The 23,761-nt window shown below is 41.0% G+C and overlaps 3 protein-coding genes across 6 annotated transcripts in view; 2 read left to right on the top strand and 1 right to left on the bottom strand.

Moving 5' to 3' along the window:
* The window catches only part of zdhhc16a (zinc finger DHHC-type palmitoyltransferase 16a), a 21,961-nt gene extending 8,468 nt beyond the window's left edge, over positions 1–13,493 (bottom strand). Inside the window, exons 1-2 of one of the 3 annotated variants that reach the window (XM_068567420.1) lie at positions 13,436–13,493; positions 12,058–12,150 (exon numbers count right to left, since the gene is read on the bottom strand). The gene's annotated coding sequence lies outside the window, so the exon portion shown is untranslated. Of the gene's footprint in view, positions 1–12,057; positions 12,151–13,151 lie in introns of all 3 variants that reach the window. The other 2 variants (XM_068567418.1, XM_068567419.1) reach the window with 2 other exon arrangements.
* sufu (suppressor of fused homolog (Drosophila)) lies at positions 3,995–12,446 on the top strand. Of its 2 annotated transcripts, none has more exons than XM_068567416.1 (12): positions 3,995–4,330; positions 4,638–4,772; positions 4,976–5,112; positions 6,380–6,522; positions 7,105–7,190; positions 7,685–7,757; positions 8,042–8,195; positions 8,348–8,450; positions 8,874–9,008; positions 10,585–10,723; positions 10,818–10,886; positions 10,979–12,446. In XM_068567416.1, the coding sequence occupies exons 1-12, from the start codon at positions 4,182–4,184 to the stop codon at positions 11,066–11,068; spliced, it is 1,413 nt and encodes a 470-aa protein (XP_068423517.1). In that variant the 5' UTR covers positions 3,995–4,181; the 3' UTR covers positions 11,069–12,446. The 2 variants fall into 2 exon arrangements, with proteins under 2 accessions (XP_068423517.1, XP_068423516.1); XM_068567415.1 differs by having other exon boundaries at positions 8,039–8,195.
* On the top strand, positions 13,316–23,761 carry LOC137779539 (E3 ubiquitin-protein ligase TRIM8-like). Its single transcript, XM_068567414.1, has 7 exons — positions 13,316–13,637; positions 14,238–14,840; positions 20,436–20,531; positions 21,183–21,416; positions 21,739–21,770; positions 22,254–22,369; positions 22,478–23,761. Exons 2-7 carry the CDS (start codon positions 14,271–14,273, stop codon positions 23,134–23,136), a joined length of 1,707 nt encoding a protein of 568 aa, XP_068423515.1. The 5' UTR covers positions 13,316–13,637; positions 14,238–14,270; the 3' UTR covers positions 23,137–23,761.

The following is a 23,761-nucleotide window of genomic DNA, read 5'->3' as shown; positions in this document are numbered from 1 at the left end:
ACTCAGCAGATTAAAGGTGTCAATGCTCTCACGCTACATAAATGAGGCAGCTCTTTGTGGGAGGGCTGTTTACACATGAATTCATGTCTCTGGGGGGAATTATTTTCTCGTCATAGGCTGTAGAACGGGTTGTTTCCCAGTCCAACTGCCGGAAAGATAGGAGTTTCCTGAACGTGGTCAGGTGTGGCCTTCCTCAAAAAGTTCATTGTACTGTATTGCATGTCTCCTAAAAGAATGTACACTCACTGAATATACTCCAGTGACTGAGATAACATTGTTGATACTGTCACTGTAAATGTTGACCGTTGGCTTTCAGTGAGGTGTTGTCCAGATAACGGAAGAGATTCTGCAAAACATCGTAATTCTGTTAATATCAAACTTATTTTGGAGGGTTCAAAGATACAGCGACCAACAGTACGTCAGTAGTCACATTGTCCCAAAGTTCTCTTCCTGGGAGTGTATGCCATAAACGATGAGTCATTTCATGCCTTGACCAGAGCACTATGACCATGATTTGATTGTGTGCTTGCATCAGCCCAGTGGACAGACTTTCATTTCAGTGGTTGAGAAGCATTTCCAGGAATAGTTTGGTTAAGATGTTTTGATTTCCTCAGACAACCCTGAAACCTGTCTAACCACAACATTGGATCCATTCAATCATCATTTTGACATTTGTTTTCCACTTTGGTTTTATTGTACTTCCATGAAATGCCTTTCAATCTTTTATGGAAAAGTCTGTTTAAAGTGCATGATGCAATATCCTGTCCAATGAAAAATACAACTCAGATTAATCACTTTTTAAGATCAACTTTAGTTGCCACCTGTCATGGTGTCTTGCTCAATCTTCCAATGAATGAAGTATGGCCGATGTTATCATCACGTCGCCCCCCCGCATTTATTGAGAAATAGGGAAGCTCGTTGGTGACTCAACTTCAACGGGCAGTTCAACATCTTGTAACTTTGTCTATCTTACACCCACTTTTATTAATTCTAAAATGTTTTTTAAGCGGTTCTATTGATTAAAAAAACACTCACTTCTTTTTTTATTGCATGAAGATATTGGAAGTAAAGTGAGTTGTAAAGAGCATTATTAATGGAGCATGAGTTATGTCAAACAATCCTTCAAGACTCCTGAGGACGAACTTTTCATGAGTGTTGTGCTATGAGAACTGAATTCCATAGATGGTGGCAGCTTCAGGTTTCATCTATGGGCTCAGTTCTTTTGGTATGGTGCTAATTTGTCAGCCGTAAGCACCAGAAAACGGAAATCACGACAATCAGAAAGCATTACTACGTGGTGTACATTCATTCCAGCACTTTGTAGGCTAACCTATGTATTACTTTTGTTAGTATGTTTGTGTTGATTGTTACTTTTTTTTAAACAATTCATGAGTTGTTTTCAAATTGCATACTATAAATAAAATACACATGTGTAAATTACTGATCAGAGTTGATAATGCATATTATTGTATATTTTTAATAAACCTAATCAAAGATATTGATGTCCGTCTGTAATTTGTTGACTCCTTTTGGTTTTAATATTAAATACTGCAACATTTAAGTAATACAAAACAAAGAATGAGAGGCCTACTGGACACATACAACCCACATATGCAAACCTATTTTTCAAGATCTTATTTCAGTTCTAGTTACATACACATTTGCAGTCATAGAGGTGGCAATTAGATAGATTCGCTATAAACAATATAATTAGAAATGACAGCCAAAGTCCTTTTTAATTGCAATATCGTAGAAATCTTACAAAACTGCCACCAGCATTTATTTAAGTACACAATTCAAAACAGCATTATGTTATATTAGGATATGTCACTGTACATATGACCCTCCTGAGTTTCTCTGTAATTTTTAATATATATTCCCACATGGATTGAAAAACATAACAGGAGAAGGTCCAGAGGTGGTTGAATTCTTTACTACTCTGGTTTCCTAAAGTTTGTGTATGTTTTGTCCTTTTCATACTGCGACATTTACTTAAATAAACAATATCAATACTTATTCAGCTAAAATCCAGAGCCATTTAGAGAGAATGTTTCGTCAACAGAAGTTCAACATGCTTAATTGTCACTTGATTCATGTAGACTTCAGATAATTTAAGTAAGTACTTGATGGGAAATTTGCATGTTGTAGAAGATATTGGTAGAAATTGGTACAAAGAGAGACATAATTGCAATTTTTGCTAATTAGTAGTCAATACATCAATAGATTTACAATGAATATAGAGCAACAACATGCATATACTTTTTGTTTTAAACAAAAATGTGCTAGTCATAATGATTAATAAATATTAACAGTTAACGTGAATGAACAAAGTAAGATTTAGTGACTTCTTGTCGCAATGTGGCAGATTGCCAGCAGTGACATACCACTCCCTTTCCAAGCATGTGGGAGAAGTACATAGGCCCTCTATCAGGAATAAGCACCTTTAGGATGTTACTACTTCAAGGAGCTACTCTTATCAACATTCTATTATTTTTCATGACTAAATAATTGCTTTTTAAAACACATGTAGAATTTAAAAACAAAGAAATTCAGAACAGAATTAGAAGTTATTGGTAATTTAGATATAACATAATATTGTTTCTAAAGCAGTGACAATGTTGTTTACAACAAAGTTACGTGATAAATTATTTATTACCTCACTCAAAATGTCTAACTCTAAAATGTCAATGAATATACACGCCTGAGTAAAATTTAGTTTCTGAGTAGAGTTTGCGTTGTCTCCTCGTGTTATGTGGGTTTCCTCCGAGAGCTTCGGTTTCCTCCCACAATCCAAATACAATGCACAAGGTTAATTGGAATTCATCTAAATTGTCACATCATAATCATTAATCCCCAAACTGGAACACATTAAGATAACAGCACAATATATAGATCTTTTACCGTTTGAGACATCTTTGAAATGTGAGTCACAAGCTCTTCGTAGAGCTAGGTCAAACAGGTTAAATGTGGAGTATGATGAGTATGACAGAAACAGTGATGATGGTGCTGTAATGATATAGTACTGAAGGTTAAAAAAAAATGGGAGGCACAGGTAAGAACAATTGCCATTATGCATTGCCTCGTGATCAACAAATGCTCACTTTTCCATGTCGGAATAGTTGCTTTGAAAATGACACAAATATAACAAGTGTATAACTAGGTAGCAAATTAACTATGAACATTGAATATCAGAGATTATAAACAGCATTAAATACGTCTGTGTCAATGACAAGTAAATGTATGGTTTAAATATACTGCCATCTAATGGCAGAAATGGTAAAAACCTTTACTCAGTGTCTCATAAAGATCTGCTCTCTGATCACTCAAGAAACAGCCCAATATGGTGGGAAAATGCGTGATTGCTCACAGCAACAGGTCTGCACTCAAAAATGACTGTGATTAAACTATATATCGTGCTTACAATCCTTGTATTGCCTTCGCTTGTATTTTTACAGACTGTCTTCAAAAGAAAAAAACAAAAGAAGGATCTGCAAAAAACAAAATCGACTCATGATTTGAGTTTGATTCTCGTACTTTTGTTTGTCGATTCAGACGGAAAGAAAACGGTTATATTTCTCTTTTGGGTTAAAAAAAAACATTTTTTTCTACAATATGTATGTTTGTTTTTTCGACAAAACTATAAAACAAACGATCAGCACGTACACGGACATTCAATGCACATGCCCATTTTAATTAGTTGTGCTGATAATATAAAATATATTCCTGAAAACGTTTTACAGTGTTAAAGTTAATCACGAAGGCAATACACTACTAACTTCATGGAAGTTATATAGAGGATCCATGGACCGCCATTGCTGTAAAAAAAAAAAAAAAAAGAAAGAAAAAAAAAGAAAAGAAAAGGGTCCAATGACGTGACTCATATAAAACGGCTCTGATCAAATTCCATTCCTATTGGTCATCACGCCCATCAGTCATTACGTCACGAGCCCCATCAGACCAATGGCGAGGTGGTTGCTTTCCAGGATGAGCAACAGGCTGGGCCCCTGCTAGTGTAGAGCAGTGGTCGGGATTAAATCTGTACTTATTGGGCTAACATTTGTGGAGTAAAGCCTTTATGGTTTAGGCTCGCCTGGCCTTCGGTTTGCTGGGGTAGACAGCAGAAGATAACGGCTTATACACATTTTTTAAACTATTAAATATCATTTGTTCAAGGCCGTGGCATGGATGAAGTACGGCCTAGCAGTGGGGCTCAAACCCACGGGCTGGTGCCGCTGTTTCCCCCTGGACTGCAGGCTATCTACGGGGAATGCCGGCGACTTTATCCCGAACAGGCCAACCCGCTTCAAGTTACAGCCATTGTGAAGTATTGGTACGTACCGTTACCCCGTTTAGTGATGCTAAGCTAACTTTAGTTGAACTCCTTCATGATGTGGTGGCTGAATGGTTAGCCGGGAGCTCACGTTTCAGCAAACGACGTAACTTTACAGGAGCTAACTGCTACGTCACTTTGTTGATTAAAACTTATTATTTTAAGTGTTGCTCATTACTTTCCTACAAGTTATGTCTCCAGTTAAGCTCACTGTCCTTACGTGGGTGTACCTGAACGTAAACAGAACAACAATAACAAAGTTTGACCTGGCTGAAGGTTTTCGTTTCATGCTTCTATGTTTTTGCAGGTTAGGGGGACCTGACCCTTTAGACTACATCAGTATGTATAGGAGCACGGGCTGCCCAGCTCAGGACGTCCAGGAGCATTGGCACTACGTCAGCTTTGGCCTGAGTGACCTGTATGGGGATAATAGGGTCCATGAGTAAGTATGCTGCACTAATGTAAATACTTGACTTCCTGTTGCACAGGGGAGTTAAATACGTTTGATGGAACAGATGGAAAGCTATAAAGAATAGTCCACAGCCACACACACACATTGTGATTTTCACAACACTCATGCAAATACGAAATCGTAATGGCTCACTAGGTTTTGTTCAACCAGTTGGGTGTCTGTGCATGTGTTAGATTCACAGGGGCAGACGGGGCCAGTGGGTTTGGTTTCGAGCTCACATTTAGACTCAAGAGGGAGACCGGAGAGACGGCACCACCGACCTGGCCGGCTGAACTTATGCAAGGCTTGGCTCGCTATGTGTTCCAGTCAGGTAAGAGCACAAAACAAGGCAGGTCTTTTTGCATGTTTGCAAGAGAACACAGACATTAAAACACCCTCACAGTCAACATGGTATTATGTTATATATTATTATGGAAATAAGTACGGAAATAAAGGCCTTTTATTAGTTTAGTTAAAAGTTTTAGCTATTAGTCAGATTTAAAAAAAAGTAGGTTTGATTAATCCGGAAATAAAATGTTGGGTTATTTAGGACATTTTAGGAACTGATTAATTAACGAATCAATGAAGTGACCACCTTGTTAAGGGTTAGAGAAAGCATTGTTATTTCCAGCCCTTCATTGCTTATCCTTTAGCTGAAATATATGTCACAGTCACACTTTGCTAATAGTCTAGTAAACTATTTATCTGAGCATGTGTTTCTTGATGGACCAACTCTTTTGGCTGCAGTTGGCATTTCTTCTTGTCAGGTCTATGTGAATGCTGAGAATGTGATCTTTGTAATGGTGGTTGTATTTCCTTTGACACATTCAAAATGCAAGAAAAACGACATCTGCTGCTGGCAGCATCCTTGGGTTTAGTACACATTATTTGTGTTTTTGGAGCTCTGGGTATTGACAGGAAGTCTAATTTCCCTTTTCTTTCCCTTCGCTATTTTAAAAGGATCGTGTTTACAAATGGCAAACAATACATTGTTTTTGTGTGTGAATGTATATGCTATGTGTGACTGGATATTTTCTATGCTACTAAGTCCTGTAAATCCTTCAGTCGTGTATTATAATGTGCACAAGAAAGTGTGGTTGCGAGGGGATGGAGCATTTTAAAGCTGTGAAAGAGAAGGAGGCTCCCCTCTTCTCACCACCCAGCCCTTCTCTGCTATCCAGCTGGGGTCAATTTGCGCGTGGGTGGGCTGGGTTCCTGAGCAAAATGAATACTGATTCCTGGCCATCTTCCCCCTCGCTTTTCTCCTGCAATGATTCTGGATTGGGTGCATGTTACCTCCCAAGTGGACAGATTCTTCAGATGGAAATCTAATTGTTAAGTTTTTTCTTGCCATATTTTGCTTCCCCATTCTCTCGCTGATCTGTGTCCCAGCTTTTCCTGTCATTGGAACTTTCCTTTATCAATTCTGTATCATCGAATAGTGAAAAGTAGGGAAGTAGAGCTGCTTTCCTCTGCTCACGAAAGTACAGGCCCAAATGCACTTCTGACAAAGTGGGAATTTTTAGACGACCTAAAACAGCATTTTTTTTATGCCGTACGTTTAAAATGAATGTCTCCTTTTGTTGTCTCTTCTACAGAAAACACATTTTGTAGTGGCGACCATATATCGTGGCACAGTCCACTAGACAACAGTGAATCTCGTATCCAGCACATGTTGCTTACTGAGGACCCACAGATGCAACCAGTTCAAACACCATTTGGCTCAGTGAGCTTTCTCCAGGTTAGTTCAAATATGTGATATTTACATAGTGTTACTTTACGTCAAGCACTTTTGGGATCTTTTTGCAGAGAACAGGAATTTGGACATGCATGGACTGCAATGTAATATCAGTGATGATGATACAGGACCCAATTGGTTGTCATAAATCTCAGTACATTTGGCCGGAATGGCTCACGTTATTTCATGTGTAGTCAACATATGAAATAAAAACGTTTGTGTAATTCATGTCAAAATTCCGTTTTGATGTTCAGTAAAATAATTCATCTTTGGAGCCTAAGAGTGTGTGTTTTGTGATCTCATTTTTGAAAAAAAGTTTAAAGAAAGAAGTTCACTCTGTGAATGTGTTGTCAATCCCATGGCAAAAGGAGGCTGGGAGAGTCTTCAGCATGTTGTAGTCTCTGTGTGCCTTCTTTGCATCACGCCACATGTCACAGGTGCTAAATTGTTCAAGGAATATATTATTTTGTAGCTGACTAAACTCTTAGGGACATTTGGTCAATATTACATAACGGTACCAACCATCAATAGAAAGTGAGGACATTGCAGACTACACCCGTTCATGCTCTGCATTGCCTCCTGTAGATTGTGGGTGTCTGCACAGAGGAGCTACAGGCAGCCCAACAGTGGAACGGCCAGGGCATCCTGGAGCTGATGCGTGGAGTCAGAGTGTGAGTATGATTCTGTATAAGTATTTGATTTAACTAGATGTCTAAGAAGACATTCTATAAACATAAAACTACAATGTATATATTGGGCTTTGTTATTTTTCCTTAGTCTTAGTTTTTTGCTTTACTTTCTTCACAAGTGATTGTCAATTAACTAATTATTCTGTTTCATAGCTCACATCATTATAGATGTCCAGGCTTTTGTTTTTTTGACATTAGGAAATCAAATATAGAATAATGTATTATTTATTGCAAGCACAATATCTACATTTGCCTCTAAATGGTCAGTCATTGCACTAAAGTAAAAATAGAAAACATGGTTACGTCAATGCCACTTAAATAAAGTCAAATCCAGTAGAGTCCAGTTTGAGAAATATAATGTGAGTAGCAAGTGAGGTGCTAAGTTATTTGATTATTTATTAACTCTTAGTTAAGCTTGATCGATGATCATGGTTAATGCTTCCCTGGACTAATGTTGATGATTGTATTGTGTACAGAGCTGGAGGCTCCTGGCTGATCACAGACATGAGGAGAGGGGAAACTATTTTTGACATTGATCCACACCTACAAGTAAGTCTTTATTAAGTTCTGTGTCACACAAAAATACCCTTTTAAACCTTGTATTTACCAGAGATGTGCTCAAAGGTTTCTTTGAATAACTAAATAAAAAAACATAAAAATATCACCAATCGACAAATCAACCTTTGCATTATTTTGGTCTCTGGCACTATTTAGTGCGCCTGTTGCAGACATTTCTTATTCACTGTCTTTTTATTTCTGAAAATGTTTAACTCATGTGAGTTTTATGCGAGCTAGTGTTGATGATTGCGTATCTTTTTTGCTCAACTAAGCAGGAGAGAGTGGACCAGGGTATTGAGACAGAGGGCTCTAACCTAAGTGGGGTCAGCGCTAAATGTGTGTGGGACGATCTGAGTCGACCGCCAGAGGATGAGGAGGATAGTCGATCCATCTGCATCGGCTCACAGCCACGGAGGCTTTCAGAAAAAGGTATGCCAAGTCCCAAAGGAGGGAAAAGAGTACATCATCTAATTGAGACTGCGCAGATCCAAGAATGCTTAACAAATCTGCTCATAGGAGTTTCATGCTGTCAGCGGTGCATGATAATAATTCCATGTGGATCTTTGTCTGTGTGTTGACAGACACAGAGCAGATTAGAGAGACCTTGAGAAAAGGACTGGAGTTCAACAGCAAGGCAGCAATACCACCCATCAGCAGCCAGAGACAGAGCCATGAGAGACCTCAGTAAGTGTTCCTCCCACACACACAGAACATGGGTTCAGCTCAGCACAAGGGATAACTCCCCCCGCCGTGTGCAATGACTCACAGTGCAACTGACATCTCAACTGTTATCACCATTGTTTCTTGGCTACAGGCTTAATATTGGCGGTTTGTTACAAATTTTGTTGTTATTTTTCTGTGGAGGTTGTTGTGTTTTCTGCCGATTCAGGTAACCGCTCCATGACAGGTGTTGTGAAATCTGTGTCTGTACATTTCCATGAACAGACAACCGCCAAGCAGCTGCATTTCCTTCACAATGGCTGTTTTTCACACATGGCCATTATTTTGCAGCTGATCGTACCATGTCAGACTTTCTCACTTATATTTGCCTTTTGTTGCCTTCCACTCTTTCCGCTCTTTCTTTTCTCTTTTTTGTTTGTTTCTTAGGAGTCGAAAAGACAGTTTAGAGAGTGAGAGTTCAGCAGCCATTGTTCCTCATGAGTTGGTCCGAACACGGCAGTTGGAGAGCGTCCATCTGAAATTCAACCAAGAGTCCGGCACACTGTTGCCTCTCTGCCTGCGGTACTGCATCTCTCTCTCTCTTTCTCTTTTACTCCCACACACTTACCCTTTCAAAATGCCCCCTTAGACAGACAGATAAACAAGAAGTTCAGTTCAGTTACAAGCTTGTTTCATGGGTGTGGCAGAAGTCAAACCCAAACTTGATTTTCTTTCTCATACTTTCACTTTGATGCAATTTCAAAGTGCCAAGAAAATAAAAAATAAAGTAATGAAAGTGAACAAAACCATGAAGTGAACAAAAATCTAATCAGTGATGTGGATAAATTGGTCATCATGGCTTCATTGTTGGCCTCTTGTAACTTATAGAAACAAGATGGACTCTGGTCTCCTGTATTTGTCTGGCATGTTTTGTGCAAATAAGTTTGTTGTTTTTATTTCTCATTCTTGACAAATGAGAAGTCAGCAAAAGTTATGACTGCACATTGACTATCATTGAGCCACTGGAGTCAACGTAACTCATGTACAGTGACTGTCTTTCTGCCCGCCCAAATGACAGGAAGCAGCTTCAGAAAAAAGTAATAAATGCTAAATTGCTGATTTTCAGTGATCATAATTCTAGAAGAAATTTGCCTTTTTACTGTTTTGTGTTTTTAAAAGGTTAAAAACATGCGCTACAAACACACAAACATTACATCCTATGGTGACAAATTATAAATGAAGACATAGCAACTTGCAGAAACATTTGTTTTGGCTTACTTTGTCTTTTTAAATATACTCACCTATGGCTGATAACTGTCTGGACTGCGGTTTCACCTTTTTTATTCTGAATGTGACATTTTTGGGAATTTGTTTTTTGTAGACAGAATGCCACTGAAGCAATTGCTGTACGATTTTTTTTTTTTTTCAAAATGAGACGAACCTTCTTTATGTAATCTCTATCTGATGAAAAAACAAGACCTTTGTGTGACAGATGGAGAGATATGACAGGATTTAAGTGCGAGAACACAGTGTAAAGGGGACCAATTATGTGATACAGACGCTGGGCGTGACAACTTCAAAGCTTGCCGATAAACTATGTGACTTTTAATATCTGAAAACTTGATAAAAAATATACTCCCAACTGCACCCATGTAAGGATGTCTCTGACATATTAGACATATAGTGCTTTGACATGTTTACCAATTGTCTAATTTAGGGGATATCACTTTTTGATTCAATCACAAAGCCACTGTTATTTTTACATTTAAATAATCATAATGGCTGCAAATGCAAACATCTAAAAAGAACCATTTCATTAGTGTATGTCTTGATTTATTATAAACTATTTTACCAAGTTTGTGCAATGACTGAAGTTTAGTCCAGAAAAGTTAGATAAAAAGGAAACGTATGTAATTCTTGAAAATATCTGTAAATTACTGACTGTTCCACTGTTGCTTCGAACGATTGTATATGTTAAAATTGGAACTGTCCATCTTCAGTCATCATGGAAACATTTTATAGGAACTATAATTACTTGACCCTTACTTGCCAGTAATTGTCCCATGGAAAGTAAAATATTCTGTCATGTCTAAAATATATGAAAACACACATGTGCACCTTTTGTAGTTCACACTGCACTGTGTTAAATCTTTTACAGGGGCCGGTTGCTCCATGGAAGACACTTTACATACAAAAGTATCAATGGAGACACAGCCATTACATTTGTGTCGACTGGAGTTGAAGGAGCTTTTGCCACAGAAGAGCATCCATATGCAGCTCATGGTCCATGGCTGCAGGTATATACACACAGACTCACAGATAAACTCAAGGTTTCCATGTGGTGAGTTCATATTTAGTGCATTAATTTGACTGTCTGCTCTCCTTGTATAGATATTGTTGACTGAGGAGTTTGTGGAGCAGATGCTCGGGGATTTACAGGAACTCAACACTCGTGAGGAGGTAAGTTAAACCAGCTTCATTTCGTGACTTATTTTCAGTCTGGTTTGGTTCATCTGCCTGTTTTACCTTGTATATTCTTTCTCTTTGTATAGACAAAGTTACCAAAGGAGTACAGTTGGCCAGAAAAGAAACTGAAGATCTCTGTCCTACCGGACTCTGTGTTTGACAATCCACTGCAATGAGACAGACAATTCTTTTCTAGAAACCTCCAATATACAAACCCCTGCAGACACACCCTTCCAGAGTGGAACATCATGAACAGGAGACCTCCCCAAACAGGCAGCGACCCTCAGCTGTCATGAGCACCCGGACATGTTGATCCCACAGTGGACGGACAGAGACTTTCACTCCTGAACATGATCTGAGAGATGATCTAAACTCTCTTGACTGCATTCTTAGACTAGCCACACTGTTTGAAACATTTCTCTTGGGCTTGAATGCTTTCGAGAATGTCAAACCAACCTGTCTCGATGGTTGACCTGTAAGAACAATCATTATAGGTGTGATACACAAGCTGTAGGGTAAATGAGGTAGTTGTCATGGCTGCAGTAAGGCCTGCAGAGGTCTGAGGTCCAAAATATGCATCATAAATACATTTGATACTGCACCCTGTGCTCTCCAGACACCGTGTCTCGGCGATAACCCTGTTGCTGTTCTCAAAAGCAATTCTATTTATTCCACTGGCCTTTTAGAAAAGATGGGAAAAGTCACATATTGAACTTTTTTTTCAAGTTTTTCTTTTGATTGAGCTCATGTGTATAGTATTTACAAATGCTGGACATTTTTCTCTTATGTGTTTGTGGTTATACCAAAGTTTTAACTGTTGGCAAGTCCTTTGCCCGTACAGTCTGTGTCAAATGTGTCCTGATTCTATGATAGTGACATGTCAAGCTCAACCATGATTAATTGATAATCACTGCCTGTTTGTCTGGAATAATCAAACCGGCATCTGACTGGTTTTCTTATGCTGCTGGTATAATCACCGCTTTTCCACTGTGCCAAGAACATGACTCCTGTATTTTGTATTCTCGCATCACTATGCGTCTTCTAAAGTTATGAACGAAACCCATCAAGTCGGTTGTAAATGTTCAAAGGCTGGGAATCTGTGGTCAGTGTCCTCAAGTTGTCTCTCCAGTGGCCACATACATATGAGTTTAGTTTTCAGTAGTACCTGCTTGAAAATGAGTCGTAGTAAACTTCCTCAGTGCCTTGTGTTGGAACGGACCACATCTTCTCGGTTGGCTCTTGATGCTGCCTGAAGCTCCTGGGTTGTTAAAGAGAAGTCACATTAAATCAAGGCTGCTGCGTTCAGTCTTTTTCTGTTGTTGCATTCCGTTTTAACACAAAAACAGACCAAGACTACTTTTACTACAAATATATACTCTTATACAACATGTGATCCCATCTTATTTTTGTTTGTCTTCAATTCAGAGTGACAAATGTAAGGTTTAGACATGGTTGATATGGTATTTTATAATTACTATCCTATGATTGAACTGCTTGATTGTAATCCCAAGTGCATTAAAGCATGAAGGCATTTACACAAATAAAGCTGAAACACTAATGCAGAAGGAGTTTATTTATTTAAAGAAGTGTGTAAATGCTTTTATTCATGTGTTTTACAATGTGACTCTCACACATGCACACACACAGGCTGATGGTACCATGCAATGTCACCATTGTGTATGAAGTTGAATATACTGTGAGACACTGGATTATACTAGTTTATTTGTGTTCTCGTTAAGACAATCATATGTATTGGTGATCATTTAATGAATGAGTATTTATATATTTTATAAAATATGAGAATAATTAGGCACGTTTTAATAACTGTTTGGAATAGTAGTTTATGGCATTATTTGTTTGATCCACAATGTACTCATGTTTTATATAGATAAAAGCAAGTGTTTTTGTTGCAAGCTTGTAAAAAAACTCGTTTGGCTTGTGTTGGCCTATTTTTTTGGACAATTAGTTAAACAGTTTATAAATGTACAACATGGCCACTCAATTATTGTGCTTAATAGATCGATAGATAGATATGTATTCATACCCAGCAGGGATTTGTTTGTGGCCAGTACGTTACATAGAAACACACAAATATTAAGTTTGGTAAATACTCAATACAATAAAATAGCAAAGCAGAAATAGTAATTCAAGAAAATTAAATAAAGAAGATGCAAGTACATCAGTGAAAGCGGTGCAACGGTGGCTTATTACTGACCTATACAGCATTATTACAGCCACATATAGATGTACAATATTCACCCTCGTGCACGGACCCTTTTACGAGGACCCAGGGGACCTCTGTTTGGGCCAGCTTTCAGTAACTCGTGGTGCAAAGACTGCCCGGGTCTCACGAGCAGCGTCTCCCGGCCGTTACCCATCTCTCCGGTAGAGTTTGCTGTGGCCGTTCCCTTCGCCTCGCGCCTCTCGGCTCCTCCCCCGTCTGTGTGTGTCAACTCCGTGACGGGTCACGTTATCGGAGGGGGGCAGTCGGTGTGGAAGCACTGAGCTCCCTACCGACGAGTCACCGTACGGCCCGCACTTACCGTTAATTATTAGTCAAAGAGTTGACGGGAAAAGGCGAAAGCAGCCGGATAACATCCGTTAGAATCCTGGCGTTTGAGCGCGACGTCGGACAAACGGCTGTAATCTTAACCGGAGCGGCGCGAGCTCCCCCGCGGGCTGGATGCGAAAGCTCAGCGTGAAAGGTGCACCGGAGTCCGCCACGACATGGGGAATAAATAGTTGGTAACGTTGCTTTAATTCTTGAATAATACGCCTAATATGTTTCGCGAGACCACCAGGGTGCTTTATTGACAATAGGAGAACGGCTCTACGCGTAAAAATATAATGTCAGTGTCGCCCGGCGGCATTGTGTTAGTCCTGTTTCCAGTGTTATTCTGTTGCAAGTTGTCACTTGCTTTCCAAACGCCACAGCTTGTACCGTCCTGTCGCGGATTCTCACACGGGAAATCCACGGGCCAAAATGTCCTATTGTCCTTGTGTTTTTTATTGTAACAGTAGTTTGAGGTGTTTTTGTCGAAGTTCCCCTGTGGTTGCACTTCGTTGGACACTTGACTTCGTCTGAGCTGTTCCTTTTTGAGTCAGTCGTCACCTGCTAATGCTCGTTGTTGGTGACTATTACCATTGCTACAATGCTATTACTCCTCTTACGTATTTACCCACAAAATAATATCTTTCTGTGCCTTTTTGGCCAAGACGTAATTCCCGTAGTAGGCCTAATTTTAATAAGGGTATTTATTTGTGTATTTAAAAATAGAAAAGAACACCCTGCAGGAAGCAGTAATCCATATATTAAAACTAATTCTCAGTTTTGCTCCTTTTTAGTCACACATCAGCAGTTTGGATCCATCTGAAGTCATGGATGAAAGTTGGAAGAACTGCTTCGAAGAGGAGCTTCTGTGTCCCATCTGCCTGAACGTTTTCGATGAACCCATCCAGCTGCCTTGCAAGCACAACTTCTGTAAGGGCTGCATCTCTGAGGCCTGGGCCAAAGACACCGCTGCGGTCCGCTGTCCCGAATGCAACCATGACTACGAGCAGAAACCTGCACTGGAGAAGAACTTCAAGCTCGCCAACATCGTGAAGCGGTTTAACGCGCTGAACACTGACAAAGTCCCCGCCGTGCTGCACTGTGTCCTCTGCAGACGAGGCCCCCCACTGCCCGTTAGGAAAGTCTGCCTGCGCTGCAAGGAGCCGTGCTGCCAAACCCACATCCAGACGCACCTTCAGCAGCCGTGCGCGGCCCCGGGACACCTGTTAGTGGACGCCGAGGAGCTGAGCGCTTGGACCTGTCCCAGTCATGAGGAGTACAGGCTGCTCCACTGTGAGGAAGAGCAGGTGGCTCTGTGTCCGTTCTGCTGCATCTCTCACTGCACTCACCAAAGACACACAGTGTGCGATGTGGATACGCAACGCATACAAATGCAGGTACATGAATTCGTAACCACGCATGCTCTCTGACTCGCCCATTCATTTAAAACTATCAGCTGCGAGGCAGGTGACTGTCAAAAGGTTTGATAGATGCATTTTCTTTCCATGGAAAGCAGACATTTCTTTTGGCTCGTCGTCTTTAAAGGCCTTTTCCTCTTTGCCTTCTTCCGTTATTCTTATTTGATGTGAAACGACTGGGCAGGTGAAAGCCGACCCTCTGGGTAGATGATAGCGCGCGCACACACACACACACACACATACACACGTACACACATGCAGGCATACGTCCCACACAGCTTTTAACCTTGATCAAACCACCCATTCCACACTGCCACGCCTTCACATTAGCCGCCCTGTGCCCCCGGGTAAGTGCTGTGATGCAATCTGCATCCACCGGAAATGATGACCCCTGAGCAATGGGGGTGGATCCTCGTGTAGTTGTATTATGTTAGCTTCCCTGGTCAGTTTCAGGGTTTGTTCAGTGGGGAAATGCATAGTGGTAAGGCTGGGAAATAATGAAATGAAATGTACCGGTTTTGAGAAGAAATTTCGGTAATATGCAGACGTTTTCACAAGCCAGCCAGTTTATAACTTTGCATTTGAACTATTCATCACTAGGAGTTGGGCATATTCAGGGAGTCAAAGGTAGAAAAGACGGGAGGAAAATGGATTCTCCAATATGATTGTAAATCTCACTGACGGCATGTGAATAATGAACTGCCTTGGCAGGGCTGACCTCAGGATGGCAGGAGGAATGTGGCGTCTCGCATAAGGCCACGGTGTCATGGTTGTGTCTACTCCAGTGTTTCCCTTTTTAGTTCTATACATTATTTCAGTTCACTCTCTTTTCAAAGTGGCGAGGTGTAGAAACGCAACCACCCACACTGCCTCATACACATTTCTTCTGTTTCTCCCTATCGGTGAATGGGCGGAAGTGAGAATCAGATTAGTTTTAGCATCTGCCATGTTGCGGCTTTAATAAGCTGATGATTGTATTATTCCAGTTGGGAAAGTTACAGTCGCATTTCTTTCCGGTGTGTGGCTCACAAAGTTCTAAATCGTTTGAAATATTTGGTGAAACTGTTGCTCCGGAGCTATAATTGGGACAAAAGATGTCTGTTCAGCCCTTTCCACAGCTGCTCTGCACACACACATATGCACACACACATACACACACACCCATCTTTCTGTTATTTGACAACCGTATGTTCGCAGGGTAAATGGAGTTATCCAGGAGTCGGAGCTACTGTCTCTTCTCAGATTAACACTTTGCATGCTTTGGCCTTCAGACACAGAGTGCACTCTCATACGGATAAATGTGGCAATGGCCAAGAGTTAGGCTTCTTGTTTGTTGGTCCACTTCTTCAAGTAATTTGAGGTCGAAGTGGCTTCTCTTTAGTACTTACTGAGAGGTCGTTCTCCCTGACAGAGCTGTGGTCTATTTTGGTAAAAAGATTTTTTAATTCCCCTGGCAGCACTTTGTTGCTTTTGGGATAAACAAAAAGGAAAAAACCAATGTAGCTATGTTCATATCTTTGGCTCTCAATGGAGACTTTTACGCTAACCTTTTGCAGGCTTGCTGGTAATTTCCAGATGAGAAAGGAAGAGTAATATAATAGTAATGTTGTCCCTGGGACAGGCGGAGGTGGAGCCCTCCCACTCAGCCTCACCTTGGTTTTTCACAGGCATCTCAGCAGGAAACCATCGCTTATGGAAGCTCTGCCGTTTGCATTTTCTTGTATCTCGGCTGGAGTGAGTCAGTTCCCCAGAATGCTGAGGGCAGTCCATTGACATCAGACGTGGGGAATAGTTGTCAGTTGATTGTGAAAGAGGCTCTCTGTTCATTGAGCCTAAGGCTCTTCATTTAAACATGAGCTTCCTGGCAACCCGCGGGTGTCTGGATGCCTAAATAGGACAGTGGGGAAAGTGATCATTGGTGGATTTAATCTTGATAAAGGTAGGCTTTCACAATGCTACAGAGAGATCAGCAACCAGACAGTTCCCTCCTGTCCCCTTTGTGCTATTTCAAGCATACAAGACAAAAAAAGGGAATTGGAGGAAACATGGCAAAATGCGGAAGACACAGTTGTTGGCTAGAAGCATCCAAGCACAGAAAAGCAGTTTCCATTATGTGAGGCCTTGTCACATAAAGCAGTACATGCGCTGTTTGCGATGGCAATAACCCAACAATGTGTTCTTTCCTGTTTTTGTGAAAACAGCTGTTACACAGAAGGTATGATATACCAAAGAGCCTTTATGTACTTGTTTAGACAGTTATTATTATTACAAGTGCGGTATGATAAGTATTGTGCATATAATACATGAAAAACTGGATGAGACAAGAAACGCAGCCAAGGAACTAGACGGCTTGTGAGTTAACAGGGTAGATTCAGGTGTCAATTTTGGTTGTTTGAAGATGATTGTTGAGCTGAAACTGACTGAATAAGCGAGATGTAGTGAGGAAACCTAGAACAGGTTTGGGATGTGTCACATGAATTGGGACCACACGCACACACACACACACACACACACACACACCACACACACACCACACACACCACACACACACACACACACACACACACACACACACACACGTTATTAAGATGATATCCATGTTACCAACCCTTTAGGTGCACAAACGTAACTGCATTTAACTTAAGCTGCTATCGGTAGCATGTCTACTTGTGTGCACCTTTTTAAGGCTCAACATACACGGTAAAGTATATTAAAACACTTTGGCCTCAATCATCATTTACATTTTATCTAGTCTTCTCCTTTTTTTTTCATTGCTGCTTTTGTTAATTTATTTTTACCCAAGATAAACTCTAAAAACTTCCCCACCTCACCCCTGTGCTTGTGTGTCCTCAATCATTGATATATGCTGTGGTGAAATGGCCAACCTTTCATCAAACATAACTTGCTCAGCCAGTCATGCCGATGAAACATGTGATACACACATTGCTCCGGAGTGCAGTCAGTGGTCAAAAACTCCACTGGATTTAAGTTCCAGAAAATGTAGAACTGGAGGAGTAGTTTCTTGAGGTGCATGGTAAGTGTAGATGTCACTGACATTCCTCCAAAGTAACACAGTTACCTTAAGGCAGGCAGGTTGCCTCAGCATTTTGTAAAATATATAATTCATCATTTTATGATTTGGGGCTTGCTTCTCCAACTCTGGTGCTCACGCTGCATCAACCTTATTACCATAAAGTAAAATGCATTCTTGATGTTTCCAGTGAGACCTCCTTTAATGCTGACCGTCAACACTGCAAAAGGGATGCGAGCTAAAACTAAGCGACTCACCCACATTAAAGTTGGCTAGCACAGCTAGCAGCTGTGTCACTTATTCACTACTCGATTTTATAATAGAAACTCAATAGCCTACTCACAATGCATTGCACTGTGGGACTGTAAGCAGGAAGTGATATCATGAACAATATATTCTTTCCATTTTTTTTTTTTTAAATTTTTCTTTTTTAGTAGAAATATTCACTGACCAGAAATTGAACACTCAGCCAGGGACTGACTAACCTTTAGGAGAATTGAGTTGTTAGAGACCAAAATGGTGCTAAAAGAAGAATTAGTATTGGACCTACATTTGTTTGATGACCAGATGAATTTGCGTCCAAGTCTCCTGTAATTAGGCAACTGTTTACTAACACATTTAGCAACAATTGTACAAGGTAACGTTATGCCAATACAGGTTGTTTCACCATCCCTAATGCCGAGTTCACACTCTACAACTTTGGCTCTGAATTTTTCTTAACAGACAGTTTTTGGAGCTCTCAGACAAAATCCTGAGACCAGAGGCAAGTCCGTGTTGGCTCTGCACACACACACATAGGCCATTGAGCGCCTGTGTGTGTGTGTCAGGCAGCTACAGCCAATGAGAGTGCAAGACACAGGTTGAAGCGGAAACCTGGCGGAGGGGATGCCTGGCCTGTAGCCTCCCTTTGTGTTGCATTGTCTGTTGTTGTTGCACCTATAGGGTTGGATGAATAAACATAACACAGTGACTGACTGACATGGGGCGAATAGCAAAGACATTTGGAAACAGGCTATTATGTGAACATGACTACGCTCGGGTGTCTTTTCGTTATAAAAAGTAGTTTGGAGACCTCATCGGGGATTCCTTCTGGTGAAAGAGCTTGTTGTGTGACGCCGGTCAGTTTTACAAGACCTGATTAAAAGACAGTGAGTTGTGATGTATTAACAGTACAACGATCTGATCACTTTGAAAGTTGTTTAGTGGGAACCAAGCTAAAGCGGTCCAAAAGAGTCTCTTGATGTGGTCTTTCCCTGGTTAGTGCATCATTTGTCAATAGTCCAAAGTCCATGTCATATTCAAAGTTACCCTACATTGTAAACCATGTGACCTGGAAAATATTTCTTCTGTGACCCAGGTGAAAATTGGGAACGCGCAAACAAGCAAAAGCAGGAGTAGATACAGTATATATGTTGGCTCATATTTAATGTAATTTAGGGTCTTTTTTTCTGTTTTAGAAACTAGATGGACTGTTGGAGGTTTTCTCTGTGGTATCATAGTGGCCGGCCAGTTGTTCTACATAAGACTCCATGAGTGTTGTAAGCAGCTGAAGAGGGCTGTTGCTGTGATACCACAACGTAGCTCCCCTGAAACTCACTCACTAGAGACCGCAGGAATGTCCTCATTCTCCCTATCTCTCTTTTTTGATTCAAACTTTCCCTCTGTTGGTTTCACCCTCTTTTTGTATGTCTTTCTCACTTTCTTTCTGTCCGTTCTTGGCATGTGCAAGCAGAGCTCCAATAGCACTTTTCCTCCCGTTCCCTTTCTCCCATGCACACTCATGCGGAGGGAGAGCCGACCCCGGCATTATGCACACAGACATGACAATCTGTCACTGAGAGGCCAGTGCAAACAATGGGAGCAATGCATGTGGCAAAATGAGAAAGCAGAGAGGGGTAGTGAGACACCCCCGCTTTTTGCGCCCTCCTGCTCCCTCACATACACATTAGCTTTCCCATATAAATACATACACAAGGCTTTGTTGCCATGACAGCAGGTTTTCTCTTATTTGGGCACGGTGCCTTTCCCATGCAGAAACAGTTCATTAAAAAGCGTACCTGCCCTCCCCTGTTCCTAGTTAGCTGTCAGCCTGTGACAGTGGATTGATTTCCATCTCCTGCAGTAAATGGAGAGGGATTATGTTTACCGGCTCTTCAACCGGCCTATGGCTCTTTTTGCACTCTAACTGAGTCCACGGAGGAAGTAGGCTGGTCCCAACAATGGACTTTACTTGATGGAGAAGGGTTCAAGACAAACCTGAATGCAATCACAGATGGATTTGTGCAATTGTGTTTGCATTTGCCGGTGCTTTCCTCATTGACAAATGCATATGTGGTCTCCGCTGGCAGCTGTTGTTTCCTCCATCCAATCAGGATTGTGGAAGAGATTGTCTAAGTGACTCATGAATAGCAACCGGGTTTGCTGAGGTCACAGCAGAGAAGCTGAGTAGCAAAACATTTTTGAAAGTTTGTATTTTATATTTTTGGTGCTTCCTGTTGTGGTTCATCTGTCTCATCCGTCTCCTGCATGTCACGTCTCAACAGGCCATGCTAATGAGGCAGCAAGGCAGACTGGATGGTCGTGTTCAGAACATTGATGAGCAGCTGACCAAGCTGGAGTCGGACAAGACGCTGATGAAGGTACAGTACGGCACACACATGGCATGTGCTCACGTAGAACGTGTTCAGTCCCTGGTTCTTTGTCATTGTGTGGATTTGGTGCTATAATTTCGTCCACACGCTGCTGTAATGAAATGTACCTTTGTTCACTGTTGCAAAATGAAAAGAAAATGGAATTTATCTCCAGCTTTGAATGGCTAGTGCATTGGGGTAGAAAATACCTTTTGCAAATGACTTTTCCACTTCAAAAACCACAAATTCTGCAAAATGAAGTAGGAAAGAAAACAGATTTTAACTTATAGAGTAACTAAACACGTCAATTTATTACTCTGTATTGAAGCTTTTTTATTTATTTATCTTAGGCATTTACGTGTTTTCTGCTCAATGGTGTTAGTCGTAATTGATGTAGTATACTTAGATGCTTATGCTAATACATTGCTAAAATAATTGGTAAAAGGGCAAAGTTGTTGTTGTAAAAGTTGACACTCCAGCAATTTGATATTGCATTTTTGGAGTACTTGTACAGGACAGGTTGGAGGGAGAATAGTAAAATCAAAAGTGAGTAGTTTTTTATGATACAACCGCAAGTAATGTAAAAGAAGTGGCGTGCCTTTGATAATGGGTGTATGTGTTTGTAAATCAATTTGCCCCCATCCTGCCCTTTCTCCACAGGATGCAGTGTCTGAACTGAAGGAGCGAGCGAGAGCCCAGTATCAGAGGATGCATGCACTGCTAGAAGCGAACCAGGCTGAAACTATGCAGATGCTGGAGAGCACTTACACCATGTATGTGAGGAAGAACTCCCAGCAGGTTCTGCAGCTCAATGAGAAGCGCCAGGAAGCAGAAAAACTCCTGAGCTCAGTACAAACGTTCTTTAAAAGAGCAGACGGCATTAACTTCATGAAGGTACAAAGGCACTCATGTCTGTACAGCCACACAACACCTAAGACACACACACACACACACACACACACACACACACACACACACACACACTGTATAAAATGTTATACAGTTTTTGCATCCACAGAATCCAGTGTTGTATTCTCAAGAACACAAAAGCAATGTCATGTCATTGGTTAAAACAAATGTTGCTGGATGTACACAGACACACTACAGCAGGTCCATTGTCTGTGAGTGTGTCTTTCTGTTCTCCTAACAAAGCTGTTAGATGTTTCAAGAAAGATGGTGTGTCTAAATGGCCTGAGCATCTTATTGTCTTTTTCAGAACACAAAACCGTATCAGCTGCTAATGGACAGGTAAGCCTTTCTCCTTCTATTCCTTGTCACTTTAGTCACTTTAGTCACTTTACTGATAGGGGGATTGTTTAATTGTTATAGTAATGTGTTGTTTGTTTTTTTCCTAAGAGGTTGTTCATTAGTTGAACTAAAGTTGTGATGCTTTAATGCACACCTTTTTTTATGGAGGTGGGGGGGGGGGGGATCAATGACGCTCATTCTGCTGCCAATAAACATTGGATAGCCAAATATTTTCTTCCCAACCATAATTAATTTTGCGTATAGTTAAAATAGAAGGACCCTGGTAAATATTCATATAATCCTATTCACAATGTGTATTCATGGAGAATAGATGTATACTTCACTGGTGCATGTAGGTGTACATCATTTGATAAGCAAAGTATGCTTCCAGTCTTCCAGTCAAGTAAAACACAAGCCTTAAGTGAGGGTGAAAACGGCTTACTGAATCTGATCCACAGTATATTATGTGTCTCTTTTTTTTAGGTCAAACACGCACCTGAGTAGTGCTATTCCTCCACTCAAAGTGGGCCAACTCAATTCTCATAATTTGCTATCTGAACTTTCAACGAGAGAAAAAAACATGCGAAAAATGCTGGAAGGTAAGAAGAAAGTATATTGAAAGATATTTAACATAAATCTCTGGGATTTAGTATAGTCAGAATTAACTATTGTTTTATTTCTGCCCCAATCCTACTTGTCATTCTCAGAACCGTTCAATGAGGCACCCCTTCTTGAGATCGTGCAGTCTCACAGCAACTCGGACGGCTCTCACATGGGAACTGGTTCAGGACTACAGAAAAGGAAATATGGCATGTCTTTCCTGGAGAGTAACACAACAAACTCCACCTCCCAGGATCCTCCACCGTTGCTCTACGCCAGCAAAAAACCCTTCCTGGCTGATCAGAACCACCATGCCTCATCCATGTATTCCTCTGAAGGCCTCTCCCAGAATCCCCACGGTGGGCCCGGCCATAGCCGACTCCTTGGCACTGCGGCCCATCACATGGTGGGTCTAGGGTCCAGCTCTAGCCACCACTCAGGGACCATATTCCCTCCCTCCCATTTCCCCAGTGGAGGTGCCTCGCAACAAGCCATGTACGAAGGGAGGAAAGTACTAATGTGCACTCTGAATAACTGCTGCTGCTCCAGGGCCCCCGCTGCTCGTGCCCGGCCTCCTTACCCAGCGTCGGACTCCTTCCCCTCCATGACCTCTCAGGAGTTTCCCCCACATGCCCCGCTACCTACAAGCCAGCCACTGCAGCATTTTCCCATGAGGGGAATGATGGAAGCCGCACAGACAGCCAGGCACCCGGACTTCTACGGGCTATATGGCCAGTCTTCAACCAAGCATTATGGGACCAAGTAATAATCCAGAATCAGCATTTTTTCCGTTTTCGCTAAATCAAGAGTTATCATCAATTTCCCTGTTTGCTTTTTTGTTACTTTCCATTTTGGAGAAATATGTTATCTGTTTGTGTCTCCTGCACGCCATCATGATTATATTATTTTGACATGTACTTGACCCGTTTTGGGGAAACAATGCCCTGTTAATGTTGGTAGCCCGGTTTACTTCTTGAATCACAGTGGCAGTAGTGATGCTGTAATTTGAAAACAAGTTTGTATTTTATTTATTATCTGTTTCAATTCGACTGGAAGTGCTAATGTGAATAATGTAGTCTTAAATCCTTTCAGGCAGTGAACAAAATAAATAACATATCCTTCATCACGAGTCCTGACATGGGACTCCAGAGACTTCAGTGCCTAAAAAGACTGTTAACATGCTCTTATTGTACTTGCAAGCTCCTAGCTCTTGATTATTTCCTGTTTGCGGTTGAAAGCATGCAGGGAGCCTCTCCATGCACTCCAAAGTCCATGTGGCTTTAGAAACACACTGGACTTCAAATGCTTGTCAGGTTTTTCATGAATTTTTATACAAGATTATGAATAAACCAAAATCAGTGGAAAATATTAAATAAACAAGCAGAATACTT

The sequence above is a fragment of the Clinocottus analis genome, unplaced genomic scaffold (genome assembly GCF_023055335.1).
Source record: "Clinocottus analis isolate CAN_PGR_092001 unplaced genomic scaffold, fCliAna1.0.p SCAF_8, whole genome shotgun sequence".
Classification (NCBI taxonomy): Eukaryota; Metazoa; Chordata; class Actinopteri; order Perciformes; family Cottidae; genus Clinocottus; species Clinocottus analis.
This window is presented reverse-complemented; position numbering and strand designations above follow the sequence as displayed.